At 41.2% G+C, this 26,305-nt stretch overlaps 2 protein-coding genes and 1 pseudogene across 2 annotated transcripts; all 3 read left to right on the top strand.

Annotated features, from left to right (window-relative positions):
- Window positions 1–4,296: 4,296 nt before the first annotated feature.
- LOC141997527 (olfactory receptor 10C1-like) lies at window positions 4,297–5,232 on the top strand. Its single transcript, XM_074969901.1, has one exon. It carries the CDS (start codon window positions 4,297–4,299, stop codon window positions 5,230–5,232), a length of 936 nt encoding a protein of 311 aa, XP_074826002.1.
- A 12,784-nt stretch (window positions 5,233–18,016) lies between these two features.
- Window positions 18,017–18,952, top strand: LOC141997526 (olfactory receptor 10C1-like). The gene has a single exon (XM_074969900.1). The coding sequence runs from the start codon at window positions 18,017–18,019 to the stop codon at window positions 18,950–18,952; it is 936 nt and encodes a 311-aa protein (XP_074826001.1).
- Window positions 18,953–23,759: 4,807 nt separating this feature from the next.
- Window positions 23,760–24,658, top strand: LOC141997525 (olfactory receptor 10A7-like; annotated as a pseudogene).
- Window positions 24,659–26,305: the final 1,647 nt, after the last annotated feature.

The raw sequence follows: 26,305 nt of genomic DNA, 5'->3' as shown, positions 1-26,305 counted from the left end.
GTTTGAAGCCCTGATTCTTGTGTCACAGTGAAGGCTTGTCCAAACAAACACGTAGTTCATGGCCAGCTGGGGTGTAGATCAACCTTGCACTAGCCTGCCATGCACTACTGCCCAGGTGGACCCAGCAGCCACACACTAAAAATTCCTTAGTATGCTTTCGTCTACTGCCATTTCAAACCAGGGATGGTCAAAGTGCACGAAGGAAATTGTAGTGTTAGGCAGCAGGGTCCACATGGGTTGTTAGAACAGAGCAGCTAGCACAAAATGGATTTTCATTCCAGCTTGCTGCAGACTAAGGATGTGTCTACATTTGAGCTAGGGGATTGATTCCCAGCTTGAGTAGATGTACCTTGGTAGCTCTGCCCAAACAGGTGCCTAAAAATACAAGTGTGTCCAGAGTGGCCTGGGCAGCTGCTCGGGCTAGCAGCCCTATGCAAAATTCTGCCTGACCTTTTGGGTACATAGCTGGAGCCGCTGCCTCTGCCATCACAGACATTGCACTAGCTCAAACAAAGCTATCAGGAGTATATCAATGTGAGCTGGGAACCACACATCCCAGCTCAAATGTAGACGTACCCTAAATGTTCGTATAGATAAGTAAGACTGGAAGGGACCTTGGGAGGTTATCAAATCTATCCCATGCAATGAGGCAGGACCATGTTTACTTAGACCATCCCTGAGAAGAGTTTGTCTAACCTGTTCTTAAAAATGTCTAATGATGGGGATTCCACAACCCATGGATGCCTATTTCAGAGCTTAAGTACCCTTAGAGTTAGAGAGTTTTCCCCTAATATCTAACCTAAATCTCCCTTACCGAAGATTAAGCCCCAAATTTTTTGTCCTACCTTCAGTGGACAGTTGATCACCATTCTCTTTGTAACAGCCCTTAACTTATTTGAAGACAGTTCATAGATTCATAGATACTAAGGTCAGAAGGGACCATTATGATCACCAAGTCCGACCTCCTGTACAACGCAGGCCACAGAGTCTCACCCAGCCACTCCTGCGAAAAACCTCTCACCTATGTCTGAGCTATTGAAGTCCTCAAATCGTGGTTTAAAGACTTCAAGGAGCAGAGAATCCTCCAGCAAGTGACCCGTGCCCCATGCTACAGAGGAAGGCGAAAAACCTCCCGGGCCTCTTCCAATCTGCCCTGGAGGAAAATTCCTTCCCGACCCCAAATATTGTGATCAGCTAAACCCTGAGCATATGGGCAAGATTCACCAGCCAGAAACCCAGGAAATAATTCTCTGTAGTAACTCAGATCCCACCCCATCTAACATCCCATCACAGGCCATTGGGCCTATTTACCATGAATATTTAAAGATCAATTAATTGCCAAAATCATGTTATCCCATCATACCATCTCCTCCATAAACAGGTATCAGGTGTTCCCTCAGTCTACTTTGCTCAAGACAAAACATGCCCAGGTTTTTTTAACTTTTCCTCGTAGGTCAGATTTTCTAACCCTTTGATCATTTTTGTGGCTCTCTTCTAGACTCTCTCCAGTTTGTCCACATCTTTCTTAAAGTGTGGTGATTGGAAATGGACACATTACTTTCACTGAGGCCTCACCAGTGCCGAACAGAGCAGGACAATTACCTCCCATGTCTTACTTACAACAAGCCTGTTAATACACCACAGAATGATGTTAACCTTTTTCATAACTGCATCACATTAGTAAGGGACAAGGTAGGTTAGTAATATCTTCTATTGGACCAACATCTGTCAGAGAGAGAGACAAGCTTTTGAGCTACACAGAGCTCTTCTTCAGGTCTGGGAAATGTACTCAGAGTGCCCCAGCTAAATAAAGGATTGAACAGATATTTTAGCCTGAATAGTTAGCTCATATTCTAAATGACCATTCATGGTGAGGTGGCCTGTTAACAGTCCTGTAGTTATAGGACAAAAAGAGAGGTTAGTGGGTTACAGATTGTTGTAATAAGCCATAAATCCAATGTCTTTATTCAAACCAGGATTTTTAGTGTCTAGCAAAGTTATGAATTTAATGAGTAACTCCCCTGGAGTTAATAGTAGAGTTCCTGGAAAAAATTCTAGCAGAACAGTTTTCCATCCAAAAATGCTGATTTGATGAAATCAGAACATTTTACATGGGAACATTTTAATTATATCTACGTTTCCAAGAGGCAATTATAAAAATGTTTTGACCTTAATATAATATAATATAAACGATAAAGTTGAAACAAAATGATTCAACCTTATGAAAATTAAACAAATGAGCCTCATCTAAATGCCAGAAGCTAGGAATGGGTAATGGGATGGATTACTTGATGATTACCTATTCTGTTCATTGCTTCTGAATCACCTGGCACTGGCCACTGTCGGGAGACAGGATACTGGGCTAGATGGACCTTTGGTCTGACCCAGTGTAGCCGTTCTTATGTTCTTATGATTTGTTCTGACTTCATCAAAACAACATGTTTTGATAAGATTGAAATGAAATATTTCCAGATTATTTTGTTTTGCAAAAAATCTGATATTTTGTTTTTTTGTCCTGATTTAACATGAAATGAAATTTCAAAGTTTGAGAATTTACTATGGGTTGTAAATTCTGTTGTTCAGCCAGATGTAGTTGATGGTATGAAGCCCCACCCACCTCTGAAACACATGAATTGCTCTATTCTGATCTCACTTACATTAAATTTACACTGATGTAGCCACATTGATTTCAATGAAATGACTATTTACATTAACTGAAGATCTGCTCTGAGAGATGTAGATCCACCACACCATTACTCCTGTTTTACATGTAACTGAACTGATTTCAATGCGTTGCACCAGCATCCAACTGTGGTATCAGTAATGAATCATAATTCCTTTCTGTTTGAGAAAGAAGAAAATCAAGCCGTAAATAATCATAGTTAGACAAAGATGTGGGAGACTGTACAAATATTTTTATATAATTATGGAGGTTGGGATTTTCATAGGACATAGGACTGAAAGGGACCTTCTGGGTCATCGAGTCTGATCCCCAGCTTTGGTAGGCAGCCCTGTCATATAATCCTGTTCATAAATGTATCAGGCTACATCTTTGACTAGTTAGGTTGTTTGTCCACATTACTCCTACTGGGAGGCTTCCAGAATGTTACTCTCCACTGGTTACAAACATTCTTAATTTCCAGCATAAATGTATCTGTGGCCAGTTTATTTCCATTTGTTTTTATGCCAACACTGTCCTTTAGCTTCCAATGCTCTTCTCCCTCCCTGGTATTTACCCTCCTGACGTATTTGTAGAGGGCAATCAGACCCCCTCTCAGCCGTGATTTAGGCTAAACAAGCCAACCTCTTTCAGTCTTCTCTTGAAAGATACGTTCTCCATTTACCTCCTCATCCTAGAAGCCCTTCTCTGCAACTTTTCCCATTTGAATGAGTCTTTCTTGAATTTGAGTGACCAGAATTGTACTCAGTATTCCAGATGAGATTTTCACAATGATTTGTATGATGGCATTCAGAATTGCCTATATCTAGCAGAAATACTTTACCTGATACATCTTAGAATCACATATGTTGTTTTCACAGACACGACACATTGTTGGTTCATACTCATTCTGTGTTTTACTAATACACCATGGAGTTTCTTCTCCTGTGTCACTTTCAGCTGATGAGCTCACTGTTTATATCAGAGGTCTGTGTTATGGGCTTCTCAGTCTATGACCTTTCACTTTACAATATTAAATTTCATCCCATTTCCATTACTCTGGCCCTCAAGGTTATCCATTTCTTTCTGTATATTATTCTGATTTTTCTCAGGATTAACAATGCCTCCCATGAGGCATTTCCTGAACCAATGAGGCATTTGCATGAACAATTTCCATGAGGAAATTTCATGCCGAGGCCACTAATGATAATATTAAATAAGATCAATCTAAAGACTGATCCTTGAGAAAGTCCAGTAGTAACCTGATTCCAGTCCAGCGGTTCACCTTTCATCAGAACCTGTTGCTGTCTCCCCTTTACCCAGTTTCTTATCTACTAAACATAGTCTTCTCCAATTTAATTAATATTTCCCATGTGCTATTGCCTCAGGTGCCTTGCTGAAATCCAGACATTTTAAATTTAACACAGTCTCCTTGTCTAATAATCAGTTATTTATAAAGGAAAGAGACCAGATTAGTCTGGCATGACTAAAAGATAGATAGATAGATAGATAGATAGATAGATAGATAGATAGATAGATAGATAGATAGATGCCAATTTTACTTTACATAAATCATATATCAAACTCATGTGTAGTCTTTCTTTTTAATTCTTAAGACAAAATATGCTGAAGAAGAGATGAGAAATGACACTTCCATGGCCAAATTTGTCCTGCTGGGGTTCTCTAACCACCCAGACACGAATCTCATTCTCTTCATGGTGTTTCTATGCATTTACATCATCACAGTGCTGGGCAACGTCCTCATCATCATCATCATAAATGTCGATCCAGCCCTTCACACGCCTATGTATTTCTTCCTCAGGAACTTGTCCTTCCTGGAGGTCTGTTACACCTCGGTCACCCTGCCCAAGATGCTGGCCAACCTCCTCTCAGAAGACAAAACCATATCCTTTGTTGGCTGTGCAGTACAGATGTATTTCTTTCTATTCTTTGCTGTTACTGAGTGCTTTCTCCTTGCATCTATGGCATATGACCGCTACAGTGCCATATGCAACCCTCTGCGCTACACGGCCATCATGGACAAGAGGGTTTGCATCCAGCTGGCTTTGAGCTCATGGATCTGTGGCATCCTGGTGGCCCTGGGACACACAACCTTTGTCTTCACACTTCCTTTTTGTGGGTCCCACGTGATCAACCACTTCTTCTGTGAGATCCAGCCGGTGCTGAAGCTGGTGTGTAGGGACACCTATTGGAACGAGATCCAGATCATTGTGGCTGCTGCCTTTGTCCTCATGATGCCTTTCATGATGATCCTGGTATCCTACATCTGTATCATCTCCACCATCCTGAAAATGCAGTCCGCCGAAGGCAGGCGCAGAGCCTTCTCCACCTGCTCCTCACACCTCATTGTGGTGACCTTGTTCTACGGGACGGCCCTTATCATGTACGTGCGCCCCAAGTCCAGCTTCTCTCCAGATGTGAACAAGTTACTCTCTCTGTTCTACTCAGTGGTGACTCCGATCTTAAACCCCATCATCTACAGTCTCAGAAACAAGGAGGTGAAAGATGCCTTGAGGAAAACAGGGATGAAAATATTCCATCCACAAAAATAGACATTTTTCCTCCAACTGAATTATCCCCTGGGGAATATCTCAGCTCTCAAGAGACTCTATGTTGCTAAAGAGACTGAGAGACAGCTCAGCATTACATAGCAATTTATCACATCGAATGTAGTGTTGGTCTACTTTTTCTGAAATTTGTATTTCAATGACATTTTGTCATTAAGATTCTGAATTTCAACAAATACATCTGTGAATCTTGTAGAAAACAAAAGAAAATAAATGAAAAATGCAAATAAAAAATAAAATGAAATTACACTGCTGCCTCTCCCATTGTTTCACCAGTTCTAATTGAAGTATATCTGCATTGCATAGAACCGCCCCCCCCCATTTTAATTAGAGTTGGTTGAAATTTTCTGAGTTTCCCAAATATTTCTCCTCCCAAAAGTTAATGACAGAAATGGGTAGAGGAACTTGAAAATGTTTTGCAATTTTCTCTTCTCCCTCAGTAGATTAGTTCAATTATTTAGAACTTTCCATTAAATTTCAAAAAAACGCTTACAAAGGAATTTCAGATATCTAAAAAAGAATGTCAACAATCACTCTCTCTCATTTGTCAATCTTTTCTAATTCAGCAACATCTCAGTACTAGACCAGAATGTCCTTAATCATAAGATTGCACATGGGTCACCTGAGGTCTAAGAGGAAACCTCTATTGCTGGTCAATTCATTTTTGTCATTCTCTGGTCCTGGGACATGCAAAATCATTAATCACGGCGTCTTTTCCCCCAGGAATTCATTGTGAGTAAAGGCTACATCCAGTTTGATGAGTTTTTCTCCCTCTCACAAAACCTAACTTTTAGGTACATAGAAAATCATTTAGATTCACAAAGCCTGGGTTAGGGGCTCAGGTTCCCTACTCAATGAGTGGAGGTATATAGGCACCAGATAATAGGTTCCACAAAAGCCAGGATGGTGAGTGAGGAGCTGCCTAAACTAGCTAACAGGAGATGCTGAGTAGAGTGGTGTGTGCTAAGCCCTGCCCCTCAGCAGGAACGCAGCACCTAGGTCCAGGATGAAGTTAAGCACATATCTTTGCTTGGGGTCTACAGCCAGGAACTGTCTCCTGGAGGTAGGTTCTGGAGGGGTTTCTTGCATGAAACAATGTAGGATGAGTTGGGTGCCACAGCAGCTTCCTCATAACTTTTAGCTTAGAGGCTTTGGTACTTACCTGGGAGGTGGGAGACCCCCCCAGTTCAGTTCTCCAACTGTCTGATGAGGAGAAGGTATTTGTAGAGGGGTTCCCCCCCCCCCCCCGGGTGAGTGCCTTAACCATTGAGCTGTGGGATATTCTGCTGGGGGGTTCCCTCAGCCTCTCCTGTTGAATGAAGTTCTGCTTTACATAGATAATTAAAGAGTCATCAGAGCAGGGAAATTGGGTCCTTGGGCTGTCACCTTCCAGTGGTGTACCCCAACCACCACCCTGCAGGGTCATCCTCACATGCTCTCTGGCCCAATTAATATGTACGCTTTTATTAAAAAAATGAAACAGCTGTAGCTGGAGAGATTGAGGGGGACCTCTGTTAGAACATCCCATAGCCCAGTGGTTAGGACACTGCCCTAAGAGGTAGGAAATACATGTGCAAATCCTTTCTACTTGTTGTTGTTGGTTGTTAGCCAGTACAGGAGATGGTGATCAAACTGCCCAAGAAGTCCACAGACTCAGTTCAGTGGTGAAGGTGCTTGGTCAGGTTTATTGTTAACGAAGTCTGGTCCTAGTGCCCTGGCTCAATGGTTACAGTTACAGTAACACATGTACACCCGTTACAATGGACAAGCTCAGTGAGCAGCAGGACTTCCCACTCCTACCTAGGCCAGACTAAGAGTTAAGGTGAGGCATCCCAACATTTATAGACTGAGACAAGCAATCTGGGATAAACAACTTACATACCACGTTACATGTTTCATGACATGTTTATTATCTCCTATTGTACCTTTCTCCTGATGTTTCAGACAACATATCCCTATTCATCACCTCAGTCAAACCATTTTATCGTGTTCTAGGTTGGGGTGTTCTTGTGGTGGCCTGCTGGAATGTGTTTCATATTCAGTGTGTTTTAGCGATGCCAGCAATGATGTTTGCTTTCTTTGCACCAGCATTACACTGTTGACTCATATTTAGCTTGTGATCACTATGTGATCCAGACCCCTTTCCGCAGTACCCCTTCCTAGGCAGCCATTTCCCATTTTGTATGTGTGCAAGTGATTGTTCCTTCCTAAGTGGAGTACTTTGCATTTGTCCTTATTGAATTACATCCTATTTACTTCAGACCATTTCTCCAGTTTGTCCAGATCATTTTGAATGTTAATCCTATCCTCCAAAGCACTTGAAACCCCTTCCAGCGTGGTATCACCCCCAAATTTTATAAGTGTACTCTCTATGTCATTAACTAAATCACTGATGAACCGGACCCAGAACAGATTCCTGCGGGACCCCACTCGTTATGTCCTTCCACTTGTTTTGACTGTGAACCATGTATAACCACTACCTGGGAATGATTTTCCAACCAGTTATGCACCCACCTTATAGTAGCTCTATCTAGGTTGTATTTCCCTAGTTTGTTTATGAGAAAGTCATGTGAGACAGTATCAAAAGCCTTACTCAAAAAACAAAAGACAAGATATACCACACCTAACAGTTTCCCCCTATCCACAAGGCTTGTTACCCTGTCAAAGAAAGCCATCAGGTTGGTTTGACATGATTTGTTCTTGACAAATCCATGCTGACTGTTATTTTTGCCGGTTTTGTTCAATATCTTCATAAATGATCTGGAGGATGGTGTGGATTGCACTCTCAGCAAATTTGCAGATGATACTAAACTGGGAGGAGTGGTAGATACGCTGGAGGGGAGGGATAGGATACAGAAGGCCCTAGACAAATTGGAGGATTGGGCCAAAAGAAATCTGATGAGGTTCAATAAGGATAAGTGCAGGGTCCTGCACTTAGGATGGAAGAATCCAATGCACCGCTACAGACTAGGGACCGAATGGCTAGGCAGCAGTTCTGCGGAAAAGGACCTAGGGGTGACAGTGGACGAGAAGCTGGATATGAGTCAACAGTGTGCCCTTGTTGCCAAGAAGGCCAATGGCATTTTGGGATGTATAAGTAGGGGCATAGCGAGCAGATCGAGGGATGTGATCGTTCCCCTCTATTCGACACTGGTGAGGCCTCATCTGGAGTACTGTGTCCAGTTTTGGGCCCCACACTACAAGAAGGATGTGGATAAATTGGAGAGAGTCCAGCGAAGGGCAACAAAAATGATTAGGGGTCTAGAGCACATGACTTATGAGGAGAGGCTGAGGGAGCTGGGATTGTTTAGTCTGCAGAAGAGAAGAATGAGGGGGGATTTGATAGCTGCTTTCAAGTACCTGAAAGGGGGTTCCAAAGAGGATGGCTCTAGACTGTTCTCATTGGTAGCAGATGACAGAACGAGGAGTAATGGTCTCAAGTTGCAATGGGGGAGGTTTAGATTGGATATTAGGAAAAACTTTTTCACTAAGAGGGTGGTGAAACACTGGAATGCGTTACCTAGGGAGGTGGTAGAATCTCCTTCCTTAGAGGTTTTTAAGGTCAGGCTTGACAAAGCCCTGGCTGGGATGATTTAACTGGGAATTGGTCCTGCTTTGAGCAGGGGGTTGGACTAGATGACCTTCTGGGGTCTCTTCCAACCCTGATATTCTATGATTCTATGATTTATCACCTTATTATATTCTAGGTGTTTGCAAATTGATTGCTTAGTTATTTGCTCCATTATCTTTCTGGGTACAGAATGAGCTCCTGGTATGACACTTTGGCCAAAAGAACTAATTCCTTCCTGTGATGTATAAACAGTGGAATCTTGAGAGGAGGAGAGAGGTTATTTCACCACAGTATTTGCTACTGTTGTCACCACTGCTGAAATACTGTCTAGTTCTTCTGTCCACAATTCTATTGATAAATTTGAGAGGTTTCAGAGAAGAGCCATGAAAATGATTAAAGGATTAGAAAAGCCTGCCTTATAGTGATAGACTAAATGAGCTCAATCTGTTTAGCTTTAGAAAGAGAAAATTAAGGGGTGACTCAATTGCAGTGTACAAGTATCTACATGAGGAACACATATATAATGATGGGCTCTTCAGACTAGAACCAAAAGTTCTTACATTATCCGATAACTAGAATTTGCAATAAGATAAATTCAGACCAGAAGTAAGGTGTAACATTTTTAATGGAGGAGGCAATTACCCACTGGAACAATTAACCAAGGGTCATAGTGGATTGTCCCTCACTGACAATTTTTAAATCAAGGTTCTATGTGTTTCAAAAAGATCAGTTCTATGAATTATTTTGGGGAAGTTCTGTGGACCGTGTCATACAGAAGGTCGGACTCGATCATCACAATGGTCCCTTATGTTCTTGGAATCTTTGAATCCATTGGCGTAAAGAGAGGCTGCTGTTCTCACGCCCAGAGCCTTACAACAAGGTACCTAGGGCTTAGGCATTTAACTACCTTTGTGAATCTAACCCTAATTCTTCCTCAAGTTAAAGAAGTATGGGCTGGATGAATGGACTATAAGGTGGATGGAAAGCTGGCTAGATTGTCGGGCTCAACGGGTAGTGATCAATGGCTCCATGTCTAGTTGGCAGCCGGTATCAAGTGGAGTGCCCCAGGGGTCGGTCCTGGGGCCGGTTTTGTTCAATATCTTCATAAATGATCTGGAGGATGGTGTGGATTGCACCCTCAGCAAGTTTGCAGATGACACTAAACTGGGAGGAGTGGTAGATACGCTGGAGGGTAGGGATAGGATACAGAGGGACCTAGACAAATTGGAGGATTGGGCCAAAAGAAATCTGATGAGGTTCAACAAGGACAAGTGCAGAGTCCTGCACTTAGGGTGGAAGAATCCCATGCACCGCTACAGACTAGGGACCGAATGGCTAGGCAGCAGTTCTGCAGAAAAGGACCTAGGGGTTACAGTGGACGAAAAGTTGGATATGAGTCAACAGTGTGCCCTTGTTGCCAAGAAGGCCAATGGCATTTTGGGCTGTATAAGTAGGGGCATTGCCAGCAGATCGAGGGACGTGATCGTTCCCCTCTATTCGACATTGGTGAGGCCTCATCTGGAGTACTGTGTCCAGTTTTGGGCCCCACACTACAAGAAGGATGTGGAAAAATTGGAAAGAGTCCAGCGGAGGGCAACAAAAATGATTAGGGGACTGGAACACATGAGTTATGAGGAGAGGCTGAGGGAACTGGGGATGTTTAGTCTTCAGAAGAGAAGAATTAGGGGGGATTTGATAGCTGCTTTCAACTACCTGAACGGGGGTTTCAAAGAGGATGGCTCTAGGCTGTTCTCAGTGGTAGCAGATGACAGAACAAGGAGTAATGGTCTCAAGTTGCAGTGGGGGAGATTGAGGTTGGATATTAGGAAAAACTTTTTCACTAGGAGGGTGGTGAAACACTGGAATGCGTTACCTAGGGAGGTGGTGGAATCTCCTTCCCTAGAAGTTTTTAAGGTCCGGCTTGACAAAGCCCTGGCTGGGATGATTTAGTTGGGGATCGGTCCTGCTTTGAGCAGGGGGTTGGACTAGATGACCTCCTGAGGTCCCTTCCAACCCTGATATTCTATATTCTCACAATGAGGATATGAGTCGTGGGGCAATGTTTCCATGTTCCCATTGACTTGCATTAAATGCCAGATTTTCAAAGTATTCAGGTAATTCAGGTGCCTAATTCTGAGTCAACTCAATGGGAATTAAGAACATACATACCTCAATAAATGTGGGCCTGGCTGCCTAAGTCACTTTCAAAAATGGTACTTAACTTGTAAATCAAAAAGGTGTTTAGAACATTATTTAGATTAGCTTGATTAGCAAATTTCACCCTTGATTAGTTAGGAGCAGGTTTTGCCAGTCTTATTCACATTGAAAATAATGGGGCTTCTGCAGATGAAGGAACAATTTATTGTTTTTAAGAATCTTCCCTCTGCCCTTGTGAAATTGTCATCTGTTGAAAGCAGCACTGGCTCAGCCCATTAATTGTGGTGCGATGCCAGCATTCTGCCATCGTCCTTGGGTGGGAATTGCATATACTCAGTGGCATTTTGCTGGAGGCATCCTGCATTTGAACCAAACACTGAGGTCCTTGTTTGGTTATGAGAGGTGGAATTTGGAAATGTGTCCATGGGATTTAGGAGCTAAGGCACCAGCTGGATGCCTGTCCCAAAGATGCAAAACATTCAATGCCATATTCTACTCTGTTGAAATCATTAGATGTTTGGCACTGATTTCAAGAGGAGAAAAAGTACAGTATTCCCTTTATAATTATGTTATCACTTTATATAATGAGGCATCTGAGGTGTATCAAAGCTCAGATCCCTGGGGCTTCTAAAGAAGCTGTTAAATATTCCAGTTCCACCTGTGACAGAATTCTTTGGTAACCATAGAGAAGACATGAATGTGGGATACAGACCAGGTGAGAAATTCCTTGATTTGTCTAGAATTATGTATATTTCCTTTGGATTCTTCTAAGTGAGCTCAACCTAGATGAGTCTTGTGAAATCCCTATTATTTCTTGAATTGAAATGTGCTCTGTTTTAAAGCCCTGAGTTCAATCCCATTTAACGTAAACACTGGTTAACTCTAGTGCAGTTAATTGTAGAACTGTGTGAAAATATTCCAACTCAACAATTTTCCATCAGATAATTCTGGTTGGATGGAATCAAAGCCTTTTACATGGGAATGTATTAATTTTATCTACATTTTGAAATATCATTATCAAGATGTTTTGTCTGTTCTATTCTTTTCTAATCAAAATGATAGCACTGAAAGATATTATTTGACCTTATTAAAATGAAACATTTTTACATTATTGAAATGAAACATGCTAACACATGCTTATAAGGTTCAAAGAAAATATTTTTGACTATATCATTCCTCATAAAAAAATCTGAGCATTTGCCTTTCGTCCTGATTTGAGATTTAATGAAATTTTGAAAACTCAGCATTTACCATGGGTCATAAATTCAATTTTTTGACCAAATATACTTAATACTCTGAAACAGGCAGATGAATTGCTTGATTCTGATCTCATTTTCCTTGGTTTTCCACTAATGGAACCACAAGACATCAGAAGAAGATCTGATGGGATAGATGTAGAGCTACCATGTCTTCACTCCTGTTTTTCACTGGTGTAACTGCATCAATTTGAGTGAGTCACCCTAGGAGAAACTGTGGTATCAGTACCTATTCATGATTTTCCTCCATTTATAGACAGGAGAAACATGCCCTAAATAATTGTTGATTGACAAAGGCATTTGGGAGACTCTCAAAATATTTATTCAGTTCAGTTTGGGACTTTCAAAGGAGCATAAGGACGTTACATTTCAGTGAAGAGTAGGTCTCATACAGATGATAAGATAAAATCAAATAAAATTAAAATAAAAACTTCACTCAGTAATGTTATACCAATAAAATAAAGACCAGTAGGATCTTATTAAAGGGGATACGGCAAAATGCCACGTTTATTGTGAATACAGAAAGGACCAGAGTAAGCAGTCAGCTACAGCTATAACATTCCATTCACTCACACATGCACACACAAGTTCTGCAAGGTTGTTATAGTTACCAGCCGAGGAGTTGCTGGTGCCAAGTCACTGGCCAGGTAGCCTGGACACGAGGTTGGAGCCGTGTCAGATGCACATCCAATCCTCCTGGAGGGTGGTTGCAGAACCAGACTCAAAGTTCTCAGTTTTTAGGTTCTGTTTTTATAGGAATTCACAACTATACCAGTCTATGGAATCTGCTTCATCACGCTGCTTTTACTTTTGAAGTGATAATCAATCACCATTCCCTCATTTGAAGTGATGTTTAATCAGCACATGGTACATCTGTGACAGCTTGGTGTTATCTCATTCTTCGGTTCTTCATTCCCATCTTCACCCTTGGAGTGTTTGGGGGTGGAGTGTGGATTCCAGTTTGCCCTCAGGGTCACCCGGTCATTTCACTCCATACATTCTTTAGACAAGTGATATTGGGAGTTGTACTTTTCAAACTGGCACTTCAAAGCTTTTATCATCCATCCAAGCCAAACATACATTCACATTCGCCCTCTATTTCACTTAACATACTTCCTATTACATCTCCATTTTATTACCTATCCTTCCTTTAACATAACCCTCCTACAATCATGACAGGTCTCAATATATCTGTCCATACCACTTGCTACATAGGAAGAGAAAACAAAGAAGATAAAGAGTACTAAGGGTGAGAGCCAACAAGTCTTTTTGTTATGTTCTGGAGGACAGATGTTTTTACAAAGTTCTTATCACTTCTGAGAACAGACTGTTTGTCTAGGGATGCGCTGGTACAATTAGCACCGACCTTTTACGTTTCACAGAGAGGCATTTATTTCAATTAGTGCAGCCTTGGTGTGTTAGCTGCAAAATGCCACATCTTTTTCCAATGGTCAGGCTCAGTTTAGGTCCTGCTCTGCACTATGCTCTTCTATATCAGAATGAACATTGATTTCTATTTTAATCCAACAGTAATACCGATTCCTTTTTAAGGTACACTTTCAAGAGAACAATAACCCTTTCCAAGCATGACTAGAGGTCTTACATCAAGGCTTTGTCTTCACTGGTGGCACGGGGTAGGGTACACGACGATGTGTATATCTCTATGCCACAGTGAAAGGAAGTCCGTGATCACACTGCTGTGTGTAGTTATTAGGGCTGTCGATTAATTGCAGTTAACTCATGTGATTAACTAAAAAAATTAACTGTTATTAGAAAAATTAATCATGATTAATCACACTGTTAAACAAATAGAATACTCATTATAATTTATTAAATATTTCTGGATGTTTTTCTACATTTTCAAATATATTGATATCTATTACAGCACAGAATACAAAGTGTACAGTGCTCAATTTATATTATTATTTTTATTACAAATATTTGCACTGTAAAAATGATAAAAGAAATAGTATTTTTCAATTCACCTCATACAAGTACTGAAGTGCAATCTCTTTATTATGAAAGTGTAACTTATAAATGCAATTTTTTTTTGTTCCATAACTGCACTCAAAAACAAAACAATGTAAAACTTTAGAGCCTACAAGTCCACTCAGTCCTACTTCTTGTTCAGCCAATTGCTAAGACAAACAAGTTTGTTTACATTTACAGGAGATATTGCTGACTGCTTCTTATTTACAATGTCACCTGAAAGTGAGAAAAGGTGTTTGCATGGCATTTTTGTAACCGGCGTTGTAAGGTATTTACATGCCAGATATGTTAAGCATTCATATGCCCCTTCATGCTTCAGCCAGCATTCCAGAGGACATGCTTCCATGCTGATGATGGTCCTTAAAAAAAATGTGTTAATGAAATTTGGGACTGAACTCCTTGGGGGAGAATTGTATGACTCCTACTCTGTTTTACCCACATTCTGATATATATTTCGTTTTATAGCCATCTCAGATGATGACCCACCACATGTTCATTTTAAGAACACGTTCACAGCAGATTTAACAAAATGCAAAGATACCAATGTGAGATTTCTAAGGACAGATACAGCACTTGACCCAAGGTTTAAGAATCTGAAGTGCCTTCCAAAATCTGAGAGGGACGAGGTGTGGAGAATGCTTTCAGCGGTCTTAAAAGAGCAACACTCCGATGGGCAAACTACAGAACCCGAACCACCAAAAAAAAAAATATCAACTTTCTGCTGGTGACATCTGACTCAGATGATGAAAATGAATATGCGTTGGTCTGCACTGCTTTATCATAGAATCATAGAATATCACGGTTGGAAGGGACCTCAGGAGGTCATCTAGTCCAACCCCCTGCTCAAAGCAGGACCAATCTCCGACTAAATCATCCCAGCCAGGGCTTTGTCAAGCCGGACCTTAAAAACTTCTAGGGAAGGAGATTCTACCACCTCCCTAGGTAACGCATTCCAGTGTTTCACCACCCTCCTAGTGAAAAAGATTTTCCTAATATCCAACCTCAATCTCCCCCACTGCAACTTGAGACCATTACTCCTTGTTCTGTCATCTGCTACCACTGAGAACTGTCTAGAGCCATCCTCTTTGGAACCCCCTTTCAGGTAATTGAAAGCAGCTATCAAATCCCCCCTCATTCTTCTCTTCTGAAGACTAAACATCCCCAGTTCCCTCAGCCTCTCCTCATAAGTCATGTGTTCCAGGCCCCTAATCATTTTTGTTGCCCTCCGCTGGACTCTTTCCAATTTTTCCACATCCTTCTTGTAGTGTGGGGCCCAAAACTGGACACAGTACTCCAGATGAGGCCTCACCAATGTCGAATAGAGGGGAACGATCACGTCCCTCGATTTGCTGGCAATGCTCCTACTTATTCAGCCCAAAATGCCATTGGCCTTCTTGGCAACAAGGGCACACTGTTGACTCATATCCAACTTTTCGTCCACTGTAACCCCTAGGTCCTTTTCTGCAGAACTGCTGCCTAGCCATTCGGTCCCTAGTCTGTAGCAGTGCATTGGATTCTTCTGTCCTAAGTGCAGGACTCTGCACTTGTCCTTGTTGAACCTCATCAGATTTCTTATGGCCCAATCCTCCAATTTGTCTAGGTCCCTCTGTATCCTATCCCTACCCTCCAGCGTATCTACCACTCCTCCCAGTTTAGTGTCATCTGCAAACTTGCTGAGGGTGCAATCCACACCATCCTCCAGATCATTTATGAAGATATTGAACAAAACCGGCCCCAGGACCGACCCTTGGGGCACTCCACTTGATACCGGCTGCCAACTAGACATGGAGCCATTGATCACTACCCGTTGAGCCCGACAATCTAGCCAGCTTTCCATCCACCTTATAGTCCATTCATCCAGCCCATACTTCTTTAACTTGCTGGCAAGAATACTGTGGAAGACCGTGTCAAAAGCTTTGCTAAAGTCAAGGAACAACACGTCCACTGCTTTCCCTTCATCCACAGAGCCAGTTATCTTGTCATAGAAGGCAATTAGATTAGTCAGGCATGACTTGCCCTTGGTGAATCCATGCTGACTGTTCCTGATCACTTTCCTCTCCTCTAAGTGCTTCAGAATTGATTCCTTGAGGCCCTGCTCCTTGATTTTTCCAGGGACTGAGGTGAGGCTGACAGGCCTGTAGTTCCCAGGATCCTCCTTCTTCCCTTTTTAAAGATGGGCACTATATTAGCTTTTTCCCAGTCATCCGGGACTTCCCCCGATCGCCATGAGTTTTCAAAGATAATGGCCAATGGCTCTGCAATCAAATCCACCAACTCCTTTAGCACTCTCGGATGCAGCGCATCCGGCCCCATGGACTTGTGCTTGTCCAGCTTTTCTAAATAGTACCCAACCACTTCTTTCTTCACAGAGGGCTGGTCACCTTCTCCCCATGCTGTGCTGCCCACTGCAGTAGTCTGGGAGCTAACCTTGTTCGTGAAGACAGAGGCAAAAAAAGCATTGAGTACATTAGCTTTTTCCACATCCTCTGTCATGAGGTTGCGTCCCTCATTCAGGAAGGGGCCCACACTTTCCTTGACTTTCTTCTTGTTGCTAACATCCCTGAAGAAACCCTTCTTGTTACTCTTAACATCTCTTGCTAGCTGCAACTCCAGGTGTGATTTGGCCTTCCTGATTTCACTCCTGCAAGCCCGAGCAATATTTTTGTACTCATCCCTGGATCCCTTTGGATCGTTATTGAGCAGAACCCCTCATCAGCATGAACACATGTCATCTGGAATGGTGGTTGAAGCATGAAGGGACATAAGAATCTTTAGCCCATCTGGCACTTGCCGGCTTGCAATGCCGGCTACAACAGTGCCATGCGAACGCCTGTTCTCACTTTCAGTCATACCCTGTATGCCTCCATAAGTACTGTGCAGTATAGATGTATCCATATAGCGAAACATGGACCCTAATCTTCCTTACCATACTGTAATATTTGTGCAACCCACTTGGGTCCGGTGAAGCTACTCCTAATTTTAGTCGTAGTATCAGTAAAAGGACAATTGGTGGAAAAGAAAGGGATTGCAAAAGGTTTAGAATGTGCGAAACAGGGAAAGGTTCATGGGTAGATAAAGAGAAGCAAAAGCAGAGGTGCAGGCATGAACGATGAAGGGAAAAAGTGAATGAGATCAGGATTAAGGGCACTGAAGTCAATGGACTGTTGCCAACCTCATGGAAAGGAGATGAGAAGCAAGCCATCTCTCTAGCACAGTGCATAACATAATCATGCAGTGAAATTATGATAAACAAAGTCTGTGTTCTCAGCTGATGTATATTGGCCTAGCTTCCCTGATTGTGCCACATGCCAGGACAAAATCTGCTAAGGGGTCATATGTTATTTTAACATACATGCTCCAAAAGACTTGAAAGCAGATTTTGATGTTAGTTCCACCAGAGTAAATCCATTGAAGGCACTTCAGATCACACTCGTGGTTTACACAAGTACAATTTTATCAGTCAAAGTTTTTTTCCTTTGATGCTAGTAAAAAGGTGCATTTACACTGAGGTTAGGAACATACACCAATGTAAAGCTGTTGTGACTGAGAGGAGAATGTGAACCATCAGCCTTATTGAAGTTACTCTGGATTGACAGTGTTGTGACAGGAGAATTGGAACAAAATAGTGTTGGTCCTGATTCATATTAGACAGAGGGATGTATGTGTGGAGAGATAGGGGAAAAGTCATGATAGATAGATCAATTAGATTAGATGTCAGTTTGACTTGATTTAAAGTACCAAACTAATATGTAGTTTTTCTTTTCAAGTCTCAAGTTGAATTATACTGAAGAAGAAAATGAGAAAAAACACCTCTATGACTGAGTTTGTCATACTGGGCTTCTCTGATCATCCAGACATGAATCCTGTTTTATTCTTGGTATTTCTATGTATCTACATCATCACAGTGCTGGGCAACATTGTCATCATTATCATCATAAGTGTGGATCCTGTTCTTCACATTCCTATGTATTTCTTCCTCAGGACCTTGTCTTTCCTGGAGATCTGTTACACATCAGTCACTCTACCCAAGATACTGGCCAACCTGGTCTCAGAGAGTAAAACCATGCCCTTTGCCAGCTGTGCTATACAGATGTATTTCTTTCTATTCTTCGGTGTTACTGAATGCTTCCTGCTTGCTTCTATGGCATATGATCGCTACAGTGCTATATGCAACCCACTACATTACACTGCCATCATGAATAAGAGGGTTTGCATCCAGCTGACAGGTGGCTCATATATCTGTGGCACCTTGGCAGCCATGGGGCACACAACTTTTGTCTTCACACTTCCTTTTTGTGGTTCCAATGTAATCAATCACTTCTTTTGTGAGATCCAGCCGGTGTTGAAGCTGGTGTGCGGGGACACCTCTTGGATCGAGATCCTGATCATTTTGGGTGCTGCCTTCGTCCTCATGATGCCTTTCATGCTGATCCTGGTGTCCTACATCTGTATCATCTCCACCATCCTTAAAATTAGGTCCACTGAAGGCAGGCGCAGAGCCTTCTCCACCTGCTCCTCACACCTCATTGTGGTGACAATGTTCTATGGGACAGCCCTTGTCATGTACGTACGCCCCAAGTCCAGCTTCTCTCCAGATGTGAACAAGTTACTCTCTCTGTTCTACTCAGTGGTGACTCCGATCTTGAACCCCATTATCTACAGCCTCAGGAACAAGGAGATGAAAGGTGCTTTGAGGAAAACAGGGATGAAGATATTTCATCCAGAAAAATAGACAATTTCCCTTCAACTGGATTATCCCCTGGGGAATATCTCACCTCTCAAGAAACTTTACAGCATGGAAGAAACCAAGAAACATTTCAGCGTTATAAAGAAATTTATCTAATCAAATGTAGTGCTGGAGAACTTTTTTTGAAGTTTGTATTTCAATTAATTTTTGTAATTAAAATTATTAATTTCAGCAAAAGAAATGAGGTTTTTTTTTTCAATCCCCTTCTGGTCTAAAAATCTGTGACTATTTGGAAAAGAAAAGAAAATTACACCGCTTCCTCTTCACATTTTTTGACCTGTTCTAATTCCAGTATATCTATATTTTGTAGGAAAATCTCCCATATTTAAATTAGAGTTGATTGAAATTTTCTAAATCCTCAAAGATTTATCTTCCCTAAAGTCAAAGAGAAAAGCATATATTGGGTGGAGGAGCTTGAAAACATTTTGCTATTATTTTTTCACCTTCAGTAGAAGTATTTCAAATTTTTAGCACTTTGCAATTAATGTCAAAATATACTTTCAAAGGAATTTCAGATATCTCAAAAAGAATGTGAACTATTATTCCCTACCTGCATGAATAGCTATGATATGGCTTCATATAATGGGGCATTTGAGATGAATCAAAGACCAGGTCCACAGGGTTTCTAAAGAAGCTGTTGAATTTTCCCATTCCTTCTGATACTGAATTTGTTGTTGATCACAGAAAGGAGATGAATGTGGGCTATGGAGGAGGTAAGAAATTTCTTGTTCTGACTATATTTCCTTTGGATTCTTCTAAATGTGCTGAATCTAGATAAGTCTCCTTAAATTCCTATTATTTCTTGAGCTGAAATGCGCTCTGTTTTAAAGTTTCAAGCACAAATATTAAACTAGTGCAAAATCACAAGTGACTGTATTGCAGGTTGTCAAGGTTCCTTCCCCACTCTGAACTCTAGGGTACAGATGTGGGGACCTGCATGAAACCCGCCCCACGCTTATTTTTACCAGCTTAGGTTAAAACTTCCCCAAGGTACACACTATTTTAGCTTTTGTCCCTGGACTTTATTGCTGCCACCACCAAGCGTCCAACAAATATAACAGGGAAAAAGCCCACTTGGAAACATCTTTCCCCCCCAAAATCCCCCCAAGTCCTACACCCCCTTTCCTGGGGAAGGCTCGATAAAAATCCTCACCAATTTGCATAGGTGAACACAGACCCAAACCCTTGGATCTTCAGAACAAGGAAAAAGCAATCAGGTTCTTAAAAGAAGAATTTTAACTGAAGAAAAAGCAAAAGAATCACCTCTGTAAAATCAGGATGGTAAATATCTTACAGGGTAGTCAGATTCAAAACATAGAGAATCCCTGTAGGCTAAACCTTAAATTACAAAAAGACACAAAAACAGGAATCTACATTCCATTCAGCACAACTTATTTTCTCAGCCATTTAAACAAAACAGAATCTAACGCATATCTAACTAGATTGCTTACTGACTTTTTACAGGAGTTCTGACCTGCATTCCTGCTCTGGTCCTGGCACAAGCATCACAGAGACAGAGAGAACCCTTTGTTTCCCCCCTCTCCAGCTTTGAAAGTATCTTGTCTCCTGTCATAAATATAAAGGGAAGGGTAAACCCCTTTAAAATCCCTCCTGGCCAGAGGAAAAATCCTCTCACCTGTAAAGGGTTAAGAAGCTAAAGGTAATCTCGCTGGCACCTGACCAAAATGACCAATGAGGAGACAAGATATTTTCAAAAGCTGGGAGGAGGGAGAAAAACAAGGGGTCTGTGTCTGTGTAATGCTTTTGCCGGAGACAGGACAGGAATGGAGTCTTAGAACTTAGTAAGTAATCTAGCTAGGTATGTGTTAGATTATGATTTCTTTAAATGGCTGAGAAAATAGCTGTGCTAAATAGAATGACTATTCCTGTCTGTGTGTCTTTTTTGTAACTTAAGGTTTTGCCTAGAGGGATTCTCTATGTTTTGAATCTAATTACCCTGTAAGGTATTTACCACCCTGATTTTACAGAGATGATTCTTTTTTACTTCTATTAAAAGTCTTCTTGTAAGGAAACTGAATGCTTTTTCATTGTTTTAAGATCCAAGGGTTTGGGCCAGTGGTCACCTATGCAAATTGGTGAGGATTTTTACCAAACCTTCCCCAGGAAATGGGGTGCAAGGGTTGGGAGGATTTTGGGGGGAAAGACGTTTCCAAACTACGTTGTTTCAGGAACCCAGATAAAGTTTGGTGGTGGCAGTGGAAGTCCAGGGGCAAAGGGTAAAATAGTTTGTACCTTGGGGAAGTTTTAACCTAAGCTGGTAAAAGTAAGCTTAGGAAGTTTTCATGCAGGTCCCCACATCTATACCCTAGAGTTCAGAGTGGGGAAGGAACCTTGACATCTCCTCATTGGTCATTTTGGTCAGGTGCCAGCGAGATTACCTTTAGCTTCTTAACCCTTTACAGGTGAGAGGATTTTTCCTCTGGCCAGGAGGGATTTTAAAGGGGTTTACCCTTCCCTTTATATTTATGACACAGGTAATAGTAGAGCTGGTGGACAAGATTCCAGCAGAACAGTTTTCCACCAGAAAATTCTGATTTGATTAAATCAAAACCTTTTACATTGCAACATATTGATTCTGTCTAAATTTGGATAGGACATTATCAGAAAATTTTGGCTATTCTATTCAATTCAAAATGATTGCATGGGAAGATATTATTAAGACGTACCAAAATGAAATATTGTTAGATGATAGAAATGAAACATTTCATCATGTATTCATAAGATTCCAACGCAATATTTTTGGAACATATAATTTTGTAAAATAAAATCAGAGATTTTTGCCTTTTCATCCTGGTTTGTGATTAAATGAAATTTTGAAATCTTAGTATTTACCGTGGGACATAAATTCTGCTTTTTGAGCAAATGTAGTTAATAATATGAAAAAGGAAATTAATTCCTCAACTCTGATCTCACTTCATTGAGTTTACACTGATGGAACCATGTGGACTTCAATGAAATGACTGTGTACATCAGAAGATGATCTCATAGGGTAGACGTTTAGCTACCACAGCTTTCCTCCTGTTTTTTACTGGTGTAATTGCATTAATTGCTGTGAGTTTCTCAGGGATAAGAGAGCGGAGAACCATGCTCTAAATAACTGTCATTTGATAAAGAGATTTAGAAGACTGTCAAAATATTTATTCAGTAATAATTCATTATTGGACTTTTGGTGAAGACTCAGGGTGCAATTTTGGTGAGAAGCAGGTCTCAAATATAACTAAAATAAAACAAAATTTAAAATTGCACTCAGTAAAAATGGATTCCCTTATATATACACATTCAAGAGGACAATACTTTTTACAGTCATGATCTAGATGGTTTACACAGGGAGAGACGTGTTCTCATCTTCCTTACCATAATGTAATGTTACTGCAACTCATTTAGCTCCAGTGAAGCTACTCTTAATTTATCGTACTGTAATTAAGCATAGAAAAGGGACAACTAAGGGCGGAAATGTTAGACTTCTATAAAATCATGAATGGTGTGGAGAAAATGAAAAGGGAAATCTTATTTATTCCTTTGCATAACACACAAACCAGGGGTAACTCAATGGAATTAATAGGTAGCAGGTTTAAGACAAGCATAAGGAATTATTTTTTCATATGTACACAGCGATCGTGCAGAACTCGTTGCCAGGGATGTTGTGAAGACCAAAAGTATAACTGGGTTAAAAAAAGAATTAGATAAATTCATGGAGGATACGTTCATCAATAGCTATTTTTGAAGAAAGCCAAGGACACAACCCCATGCTCTGGATGTCCCTAAGTTTCTAACTATTAGAAGCCAGGACTGGATGAGAGGGGATGGATCACTCATTAATGGCTCTCTACTTGTTCACCCCTTCTGAATCATCTTGCACCGTCCACTGTCAGAATACAAGATATTGGGCTAGATGGACCATTGGTCTGACTCAGCGTGAGCACCCTTACTTTCTGAAGTAAGAGTAGAATTGGTGAAATGAAGAGGATTAGTAAAGTTTTAGGATATGTTTAGGAAGGTTAAAGGGTAGATGAAATGGGGCACAAACAGAGGTAGAGGGATGAAGAAAGAGGGGACAGTAAATGAGAGCAGGATTACTGGCACTGAAGTCAATGGACTGTTATCAGTTTAGTGCAGAAGAGAGGAGAAACAGGTCATTAGAGTATGTGTATATCTATCTATCTATATGCCATAGAGTAGCACAGTGAATAGCATAGCCCCCACACATGCTTTTCATATCAAGAGTTGGAATTGCCGTGCAGTGAAATTATGATAAAGCAGTCCATATGCTCAGTTGAAGTATATTGGCGTAGCTTCCCAGGTTGTGCCACATTCCTGTTGAGAATAAAAAAAATGGTGAAATATTATTTTAACATACATGCTCCAAGAGACTTGAGTGCATATTTTGAAATTACTTACTCCAGTGTAACTCCATTGAACCTGATTCTAGTTGTACCTCTGTTTCATATAATTATAACATCACTGATTCAAGTATTTTTCCTCTGATGCTAGTATAGAACAGGTGCATTTCCACTGAGTTTATTAACATACACCAATATAAAGCCAGGGATACTGAGAGAAGAATGGAAACCATTGACTTCAGCAAAGTTATTCTGGATTTACTGTGTTGTGATAAGATATTGGTCCAAAATGATGTCAATCCTGATTCATATCAGACAGGCAGAGGTATGGTTCCATGGAGAGTTAGGTGAAAGAACATAGATTAATAGATAAATAGATAAATAGTACCAAACTAATATGTAGTTTTTCTTTTTATTTCTCAGGATGAGCTATGTTGACCAAGAAAATGAGAAATAAGACCTCTGTGACTGAGTTTGTCATACTTTGCTTCTCTAACCACGCAGATGGGTATATCATTCTGTTTGTGGTGTTTCTATGCATATACATCATTACAGTTCTGGGCAACATCCTCGTAATTGTTGACATAAGTATGGATCCGGCCCTTCACATCCCCATGTATTTCTTTCTCAGGAACTTGTCCTTCCTGGAGATCTGCTACACCTCAGTCACTCTGCCCAAGATGCTGGCCAATCTCCTCTCAGAAGACAAAACCATCTCCTTTGCTGGTTGTTGTATTTCTTTCTATTCTTTGGTGGAACAGAGTGCTTCCTCATAGTTGCTAAGGCCTATGACCGCTACTGTGCCATATGCAACCCACTGCACTACATGGCCATCATGAATAAGAGGGTTTGCATCCAGCTGTCTGGTGGCTCACGGATCCGTGGCACTCTGGTGACCCTGGAGCACACAATCTTTATATTCACACTTCCTTTTTGTGGATCCAATGTTGCTGAAGCTGGTGTGCTGGCCACCTACTGGATTGAGATCCAGATCATTGTGGGTGCTGCTGTCATCCTCACTCTGCCATTGTTGCTGCTCCTGGTGTCCTACACCTGTATCATCTCAACCATCCTTAAAATTAGGTCTGCCAAAGGCAGGCTCAGAGCCTTCTCCACTTGCTCCTCACACCTCATCATTGTGATGTTGTTCTACGGAATGGCCTTTATTATGTACAAGCGCCCTAAGTCCAGTTTCTCTCCAGATGTGAAAAAGTTACTCTCTCTGTTCTACTCAGTGGTGACTCTGATATTGAACCCCATTATCTACAGCCTCAGGAACAAGGAGGTCAAAGACGCCTTATGGAAAACAGGCATGAAGATATTCAGTTAAGACAGAGATTATTTTCCTTCATCAGGTTTGTCATCCGTGGGCTGTCTAAACTCTAATGGGACTTTACAGCTCTGAAGAAACCAAATGGCATTTGAGCTCTACAAAGAATTTCCCTTTATCGAACTGGTCAACCTGTTCTGAAGTATTGTATTTCCAGTAAATTTTTCATTAATATTTTGAATGTTGACAAAACAAATGAGGAAATATTAATTACTTTATTCCTTTTAAATCCCCTTCTGGTCTTAAAAACAAATAATTCTATTAAAATAAAGAAAAACAAAGGAAAACTTTGATATGTCATCTCTCCCCTTCCCATTGTTTGAGCAGCTCTAATTCTGTAATTCAAGGATATCTGGATTTTATGAAAAAAGTCTCCCTTATTTTAATCAGAACTGGTTTAAGGGATTATTTTGGGCTGAGCCAGTCGTCTCCTCCACACACCCCCTGCCCCCCAATGCAGCAAATGCTCCATCTGATGGAGGCATTAAAAAACAGGGAATTAATTCATTTGGATCACAGAGCTGGAGGTGTGCAGACCTGCAGCCCATAGCTCCAGCAGTGCAGAGCAGAGGGAAGTCTAAAGGCTCTCACACAACTGCCCAAAGGGACCCTCCCCGAGGGAAGGGAGGACCTCAACAGAGGAAAAATTACTTTTTGGAGTGACCCAGCCACTTTTTTTGCCTTCCTCATCATGCGGCATGGGTCACTTGCAAGCTTAAACTAGTGTAAATGGTGAATTCTCTGTAACTTTAAGTTTTTAAACCATCATTTGAATTTTACAAGCCAGTTTTTTTTTTTAACTCTTGGGAATAGCTAGGTTAAAAACAGAGTGGCTAAGATGACAAAAAGCAATATCTAACAGAAACTGGAATTAGCCAGATTGGAAGCTGAGGAAAGACAGAAGGAACATGAAAGACGGGTAGAACTCAGACAGATGGAGATTGATGCAAAAACAGCCAAAGAAAAAGCCAGGGTGGAATGTGTTAGGTTTTCTTTGTTTTGGCTTGTAAAGCATACCAGGTTTTTAACCTAAGCTGGTTCCCAAGGTAAGAAAGACAGAAAGAAATCCGTGCCTTGGGGAAGTTTTAACCTAAGCTGGTAAGAATAAGTTTAGGGGGTCTTTCACACAGGTCCTCAAATCTGTACCCTAGAGTTCAGAGTGGGGAAGGAACCTTGACATGGTGGCAGAGTGGAGGGATCATTTTGAACCAGAAACACAGCAGGATCTTTAAAGGTTTTTTAAAAGGTGATTACAGCTGCAGTTTCTGTCTCTTTGCCTGGGGACAGAGCAGCTCCATAACAAAAGGGGTTTTAGTAGGCTGAGAACAGCTATCAGAGACAAAGGTATCAGGTTCAGCACAGCAAATTTTACAAGCCAGTTTTTTTTTCTAACTCTTGGGAATAGCTAGGTTAAAAACAGAGTGGCTAAGATGACAAAAAGCAATGTCTAACAGAAGCTGGAATTAGCCAGATTGGAAGCTGAGGAAAGACAGAAGGAACATGAAAGATGGGTAGAACTCAGACAGATGGAGATTGAGGCACAAGCGGCCAAAGAAAAAGCCAGGGTGGAAGCACAAAAAGCTGCTAGGGAGGCAGAAATGGCAAAAAAAAAAAAGGCAGGGTGGAGGCAGAAGAAGCTGCCCACAG

The sequence above is a fragment of the Natator depressus genome, chromosome 13, assembly GCF_965152275.1.
Source record: "Natator depressus isolate rNatDep1 chromosome 13, rNatDep2.hap1, whole genome shotgun sequence".
Lineage (NCBI taxonomy): Eukaryota > Metazoa > Chordata > Testudines > Cheloniidae > Natator > Natator depressus.
This window is presented reverse-complemented; position numbering and strand designations above follow the sequence as displayed.